This window comes from Propithecus coquereli, unplaced genomic scaffold (genome assembly GCF_000956105.1).
Source record: "Propithecus coquereli isolate 6110/MARCELLA unplaced genomic scaffold, Pcoq_1.0 Scaffold241, whole genome shotgun sequence".
In the NCBI taxonomy this organism is placed as follows: Eukaryota; Metazoa; Chordata; class Mammalia; order Primates; family Indriidae; genus Propithecus; species Propithecus coquereli.
Window position 1 is genome coordinate 3,505,082 of NW_012147964.1, and position 7,319 is coordinate 3,512,400.

The window sequence follows — 7,319 nt, forward strand, 5'->3', positions numbered from 1 at the left end:
CCAGGCACCCCTGGACAGCTCTGGGAGCCAAACCCCTACCGGAACCTCTCTTCGGTGGCCTGCGTTTCCTACCGGAGCCTCCTGGTGGCTGCACCCGCCGCTCCGCGGGAGGAAACTACTTTCCCGTGCCGGTAGGAGAGGTGGAGTCGCAGGGTGAGTGGCAGCCACAGTAGCCAATGGCGCGGAGAGTTCGGCGGCGGCGCTCGGGGTGGCCAATGGGCAGGGGTGTGGGCGGGGCGTGGGCAGCGGCGCGCCGAGCTGGTGCTGCTGGAGGCCGAGGCTGTGGGGTCGGGACCGCAGGGCGGTTGGACCTCGGGCGGCCCTGGACGGCGGGCGAGGGGCCCGACGGAGGTAGGTGCGGCCGTGGGAGGGGGCCCGGAGCGGCGGGGCGCGACTGGGCGGCCAGTAGCCTGGTGGACTCTGCCCGCCCGTTAGCCGAGGCCCGGCTCCGGCGTCTGACAGTGCGAGGCACACAGGAGGCGCTCAATAAGTGCTGAATGAATGAATGAGCCTGTCTTTTCCGTGGCCCGGCCCGATCAGCCTCCAGTTTGAGAGCGTCCAGGTCTTCCTCAACCCCACTCTACAGACTGGGGCATCCAGCTAGCGGACGCGTTTATTGGGCGCCTACTGTATGTCTCTGTGGCTCTGCACTGGGTGCTGCCGGGCTTGAGCAGAGCAGCCACCCTGTCCCTGTGGAGCTTACAGCCTAGGGAAAGGGACGACATTAAACGACTTTAAATGATGTAGTTCCCCGTGTAGCACAGGATAGAAGAAAATAACGCCAGGGAAGGGGATGCAGGGGGCCTCTCTGACGGCCGACCTCAGAGCAGAGATCTGAAGACCTGAATGAAGAGAGGGAGTGGGCTATGGGAAGAGCTAGGGACCTGGGGTTGGGGGGAAACCCCAAGGACAGGGAAGGGGCCGAGATTCCTCCTAATAACGGTGACATTTTGGAGTCCAGGGTGAAATATACCCCTCTTTGGCCCATTGAGTCACATAAAGAGGCCCTGGTCAGTGTCCACACACTTCAGCTCGCCCGTTTATTCAGCCAGTAGTTGCTGAGCTTCTGTTCTTGTGTGGCAGGTACAAGGCACACGGTTTAGAGCGGAGGTCAGCCGGAGGGGGCCCTTCTGAGGAGTCCTGCAAGCAGTGAACCAAAAGACAAGGAGATATCACTAGATTGCGGGGGGAGGGGTGTGTGGAGTGTTCCAGGCAGAAAACAACCCATGCAAAGGCCCTGAGGCACGAACAAGCTTGGCACATTCTCACTGTCCAGAGCTCCAGCCTCAGGGTAAAGAATTGTCATTTTATGTCAGGGCGGTGAGAAGCTGCTGGAGCAGCACCATCCAGTAGAACATTCTGTAGCCATGGAGATGTTCTCTGTCTGTGTTGCCTAACGTAGGCTCTGGTGGCTACCAAGCACTTAAAATGTGGCGCGACAGACTGAGGAGCTGAATTTTAGATTTTATTTAATTTCAGTTAATTTAAACAGACACACACAGGTAGATGCCACAGCACTGGAGAATTTTCTGTAGGAGGCAGTGACATGTACCAAGCTGGAGAATGGAGTGAAGTTCTTGGTGTGACGGCCTCGGTCACCTGAGCTGGTTAGATAATTGGACAGCTAACGCGGTTGCCCCTCATGTTCACAGTTGCTGGACTGAGGCATGAGCCTCCAGCCACGTGGCCTGGCCCGGTAGCACAGCGTGGGGCGGAGTGTGTGCCTGCACATGGTTTGGGCCCTGCGGTGACCGGAGCAGCCCAGGCCGCCACCATGGTGAAGTTGTTGGTGGCCAAGATCCTTTGCATGGTGGGCGTGTTCTTCCTCATGCTGCTGGGCTCTCTGGTCCCCGTGAAGATCATCGAGACAGACTTTGAGAAGGCCCATCGCTCAAAAAAGATCCTCTCTCTCTGCAACACCTTTGGAGGCGGGGTCTTCCTGGCCACCTGCTTCAATGCTCTGCTGCCTGCCGTGCGAGAGAAGGTACGAGCTCCCTGGGGAGTGGTAGCAGCCCGCGGCCACCTCATGGGCAAGGGGCCGTGATGCGTTTTCAATGCAGGCCCCAAGTTCAGTGGGGGCCTTGATGCTGTGAGGGTGATGAGAGATAGAAAATGAATTTGCTCTGTGATTGTGCATTTGTTGCTCTCCCTCTCTGTGCCTTACCTGGTAAACAAGGGGTTTGGATTAGGCCTGAGATTCCCAACTGGTGGGCTTGTTGGTTGTCACCTGATAAATTTTCAAACTAGACCACCCACCCCAGGTAGCACACACTCTGTCCAGAAGCTGGAAAGTGTGGCCTTTCTTCTTCCGTTCCCGTGTTAGTCAGCTATTGCTGCATAATGAGTTATGACAAACTTAGCATCTTAAGACAAGAGACATTTATTATCTCACCGTTTCTGTGGGTCAGGCGTCTGGGCACTGCTTCAGAATCTCGCAAGGCAGCAATCAAGGCGTCTCCTGGGCTGTGGTCTCGTCTGAACGTTCGACTAGGGATGGGTCGGCTTCCAAGCTCATGTGGTTGTAAGACAGATTCAGTTCCTTGCTGGTTTTCAGACCATGGGGTCCTGTTTCTCACTGGCTGTCGGCCAGGGGCAGCGCTTGGTGCCTTGCCTTGTGGGCCTTACCCGGGTGGTCAGTTGCTTCATCTGCAAGCAGAGGAGACAGCAGAGCCAGCCTGCAAAATGGAAGTCACAGTCTTGTGTATCATAGTGATGGAAGTGGTGTCCCTTCCCGTCTGCCCTAGTGTTCTGCTAGTTGGAAGCAAGTTCCAGGTCCCTCCCACACTCAAGGGGTGAGGACCCTGCAGGAATCACTGGGGCCCATCTTGGAGTCTGTCTGCCCCAGCTCCTAAAATGACCTGGTCCTTGAGCTCAATGACATCAGGAGCCCTTGTAGGGCCACAGCCAGATGGGCCATTGCTGTGCCTGCTGGGGGACCCCAGATGAGCTGCTTCGTCTCTCTGGGCCAATGCCAGATGTGCTGGTTGGGTTTGCGTTGTGCTACATGTTTGGTGGAGGTGTGAGGACCCCCTGTTCTCCCCGCTGCTCCACGAGGTACGGAAGCCCTGAGTTTACCAGCCCTCTCCTCTGGGTGGGGCTGGGACCATGGTGGGGTGTCAGTCCCACCACCATTTCGTCCAGCAGAAGGGATTTTGCAGCTGTGATGAGAGCCCCTGATCAGTTGACATCGAGTAATCCAAAGGGAGAGTGACTAGGAGGTATGGACTAATCAGGCAAGCCCGTCACCCTCCTGCTGGCCTCGGAGAAGCAAAAAGCAACGCTGTGCAAGAGGGGAGACATAGGCAAGGCCCCGAGGGCGGCTTCTCAGTGCTGAGAGCTGTCCCCATCAACAGCCAGCAAGGACATGGGGACCTCACCCTCGAGGGAGTGGATTCTGCCGACCACCACTGAGCTTGGAAGAGGACCCAGGGCCTCAGATGAGGTTGCAGCCCAGTGAGACCCTGAGCAGGGGACGCAGCCAACCTGTGCCTGGATTTCTGACGTTCAGAACCAGAACGATGCATTTGAGTTGTTTGGCGCCGCTAAGTCTGTGTTCATTTGTTATGCAGCATCGAAAACTAACAGTTGGCACCGATGAGGATAAAAATCTCAGTTGTGCCAGGCACAGTGGCTCACGCCTACAATCCCAGCCACTCGGGAGGCTGAGGCAGGAGGATCGCTGAGCCCGGGAGTTCCAGACCAGCCTGGGCAACATGGCGAGACCCCGTCTCTACAAAAAACGAAATAACTTAGTTGTCTCTGATGCATTCTGTACCCCAAGTGCCACAGCCAGCCCCCCTTGTCCCACACAGCTGTCATGTCATCCCCAGTCTGCGCTCTTCCCTTCCCCCTTCCTCGCACGTAACCTTCTCAGGACTCCCCAAACCATCCCCCTGCCGCACCCCTGCCCTCAGGGACGTAGTCCCTCCTCCGGACCCCACAGCCTCAGACACCCCGCAGAAAATGGCGCCTGGCTCCCGGCTCTGTGTGTGTGTGTCTCATCTGTCCTGATGAGTTTGTCCCTTTGGGCGTACCTGGACTTCCTCGTGAGCTGCGTGTCCCCAGGCGAGACACGTGGGAGGCCTTTAGTAGATCCCCAGGGAGCAAATCATATGGCTTCTCTACAGAAACGGCCTCTGCTGCAGGTGGGCTCTCACCCAGGGGTGACCCTGTCCCCAGAGGACCCTGGGCCATGTCTGGGGACATTTGAGGTTGTCACTACTAGGGGTGCTCCTGCCACGGAGCAGGTGGAGGCAGGGACGCTGCTCAGTGCCTTGCAGGGCCCAGGATGGCCCCACCCCAGAGAATGGTCTGGCCTCAAATGTCAGTACCTTGTCCCCAGCCCGGTCATGAAAACCAAAAATGTTTCTAGACATCGTCGGGTGTCCCCTGGGAGCACAGAATCACCCCAGTTGAGAACCACTATGTGTGTGTGTGTGTGTGTGTGTGTGTGTGCGCGCGCGCGTGTGTGTGCGTGCGCCCCTTTGGGACACGTCTTTATCCTGAAGGTCTGGTGCCTAAGCGACCAGGCTCCTCTCTCTCAGGAAGCTTGTCTGTGGTGCAGACGCCCTCGCGGCTCTCGTCTGACCCACGTGCAGTTTGTTCCTACCACGACCGCCCCTCTCTAGGGGAGCCCTGACCAGGAGAGAGTGGGGTGAGACACAGGGGGGACAGCAGGAGCAGTCACAGGTCCCAGGGGGAGGGTGAGCTCAGCTGGTGGGTGGAGGGAGCGAGGGAGAGCAAGTGAGCGGCTCAGGGGACGTGTGTGCCGAAGAAGCCTTAATTGGGTCCAGGGCATTACCCAAGCCGGTTTCCCAGGGGGAGTTCTAACGGCAGGGTTGGGGCCAGGAGGTGCCAGCTTCGTGGGGTCCTGCTGTGACTAAGAGAGGGTCATTTGGGCATCTCTGCCCAGTCCATGTGGGCAAGTCATTCAGGCTATATCCAGCCGTCCCAACTTCTCCTTTTCTGCCTTTTGTAAGGGTGCCTGTCACGGGGAACCTGGGGTGACATCTTACCTTCTGCGTTAGCTTCCTGTGGCTGCCGTAGTGAAATACCACAGTCTAAGGTCAAGGGGCCGGCAGAGCGGGTTCTCCTGAAGCCTCTCTCTTTGCCGCCTCTTCACACGGTTGTCCCTGGTGTCTCTTCTTTTTCTTATGAGAAAACTAGTCCTGGGCCGGGCACAGTGTCTCACACCTGTCATCCCAGCACTTTGGGAGGCGGAGGCGAGAGGATCGCTCATGGCAGGAGTTTGAGACCAGCCTGGGCAACATAGCCAGACTCTGCCTCTACAAAAAGTTTAGAAATTAGCTGGATGTGGTGGTGCACACCTGTAGTCCCAGCTACTGGGGAGGCTGAGGCGGGAGGATGGCTTGAGCCCAGGAGTTGGAAGCTGCAGTGAGCTGTGATGACACCATTGCTGTCCGGCCTGGTTGACAGAGGGAGACCCAGTCTCTACAAAAAAAAAACCAAAAAAACCCAGTCCTATTAGATCTATTAGATTAGGGCCTCACCCCAATATCCCATTTTAACTTAATTGCCTCTTTAAAGATCTTATCTCCAAATATTATATTTAGAGCTACTGGGTGTTGAGGGACTTTGACATATAAGCAGGGAGAGGACACGATGCAGTCTCTAGCACCCTAATCACGTTCAGTTGTTCCCAATGAGGTCTCGTCCTGAGCTTCTGCGTGGACATATCTTTTGGTGGCCCCAGTTAAGCCACTGCGGTACCTTAAAATCGTTCGGTCCTTGTGACGTGAGACTTCGGGATTCCTTACCATTCCTTGGGATGGTTGTTTTTTAATCCATCATGGGCAAGCCCTCCCTCCCTCCCTCCCCCGCTCTTTTTTAACCTCAGTGTGAATCAGGCGTTTCTGTGCTTTTCCGATCAAACGGTGAAGTGTCTCTGTCCCGCGCGTCCCCGCCCCAGCTCCAGAAGGTCCTGAGCGCCGTGCACATCAGCACCGACTACCCGCTGGCTGAGACGCTGCTGCTGCTGGGCTTCTTCATGACGGTCTTCCTGGAGCAGCTGGTCCTGACCTTCCGCAAGGAGAAACCGTCCTTCATCGACCTGGAGACCTTCAACGCCGGCTCGGACGTGGGCAGCGACTCAGAGTACGAGAGCCCCTTCATGGGGGCCGCGAGGGGCCATGCGCTCTACGTGGAGCCCCACGGCCACGGCCCCAGCCTGAGCATGCAGGGCCTGGCGCGGCCCAGCCCTGTGCGCCTGCTCAGCCTGGTCTTCGCCCTGTCGGCCCATTCGGTCTTCGAGGGCCTGGCCCTGGGGCTGCAGGAGGAGGGCGAGAAGGTCGTGAGCCTGTTCGTGGGGGTGGCCGTCCACGAGACGCTAGTGGCTGTGGCCCTGGGCGTCAGCATGGCCAGGAACGCCATGCCCCTGAGGGACGCAGCCAAGCTCGCGGTGGCTGTGAGCGTCACCATCCCGCTGGGCGTGAGTGTGGGCCTGGGCATCGAGAGCAGCCAGGGTGTGTCTGGCAGCGTGGCCTCCGCGCTGCTGCAGGGCCTGGCAGGCGGCACCTTCCTCTTCGTCGCCTTCCTCGAGATCCTGGCCAAGGAGCTGGAGGAGAAGGGTGAGCGCCTGCTCAAGGTCCTCTTCCTGGTGCTGGGCTACGCCGTCCTGGCCGGCATGGTCTTCCTCAAGTGGTGAGTGTCCTCGCCCGTCCTCGCTGCCAGAGCCCGGAGCCCTGGCCACACACAGGCCGCGTCCTGCGAGAGGGAACGCCGCAGCCCCACTCTGCCCGGGCACCAGGGGCCTCCGGACTGCTGCGCCCCAGACCCTGCGCCCCAAGCCTCAGGGCCCTGCCCTTTTGGAAATACTTCTCTTAAAAGTATTCAGCGAAGCTGCATGGCCTGTCAACCTCAGGCAAGGGGTCTCGTCACTCGCCGGAGGTGGAGTGGGGTGGGGATGGGTGGTGCGCACCTGCAGCCGGAGGATGGGACGGCGGCAGCGCCGTCTGCAGCGCAGGAGCCAGTTGGGAGGCTCCAAGGCCTCCGTCGTCTGTCCTGCCCTATTGCTGAGACCTGACCCCACCGCCAGCCTCCCCCAGGGCCCGAGAGTGTCCCAAGGTTTATCAGAGGTTCCAGTCGCTGCGATGGGGCACCTCGGGTGGTTTCTGAAAGGAACCCCTCAGCGTGGAACGCCCATTCCACAGCTAGACGGCCCGGGCCCTGCCCCTCCTGCCACAGAGCGCGATGCACCCCGAGCCCTCAGCGCTGCCCCGCCCCCTCTCCCTGTGGGGCCCCTTGGAGCAGGGAGGAACTGGGACCACCAGGCCGGGTGAGCGTCGCTTGGCCATTGGTGC

General features: G+C 58.9%; 1 protein-coding gene across 1 annotated transcript; it reads left to right on the forward strand.

Moving 5' to 3' along the window:
- Positions 1-223: 223 nt before the first annotated feature.
- Positions 224-6,852, forward strand: SLC39A3 (solute carrier family 39 (zinc transporter), member 3). Its single transcript, XM_012646252.1, has 3 exons — positions 224-351; positions 1,653-1,984; positions 5,930-6,852. Exons 2-3 carry the CDS (start codon positions 1,775-1,777, stop codon positions 6,662-6,664), a joined length of 945 nt encoding a protein of 314 aa, XP_012501706.1. The 5' UTR covers positions 224-351; positions 1,653-1,774; the 3' UTR covers positions 6,665-6,852.
- Positions 6,853-7,319: the final 467 nt, after the last annotated feature.

Bases quoted from the DNA above. Each gene is read 5' to 3' on its own strand.
- SLC39A3 (XM_012646252.1), top strand. From the start codon at position 1,775: ATGGTGAAGTTGTTGGTGGCCAAGATCCTTTGCATGGTGGGCGTGTTC. The intron at 1,985-5,929 runs GTACGAGCTCCC...TCCCCGCCCCAG, and splicing joins TGCCTGCCGTGCGAGAGAAG to CTCCAGAAGGTCCTGAGCGC.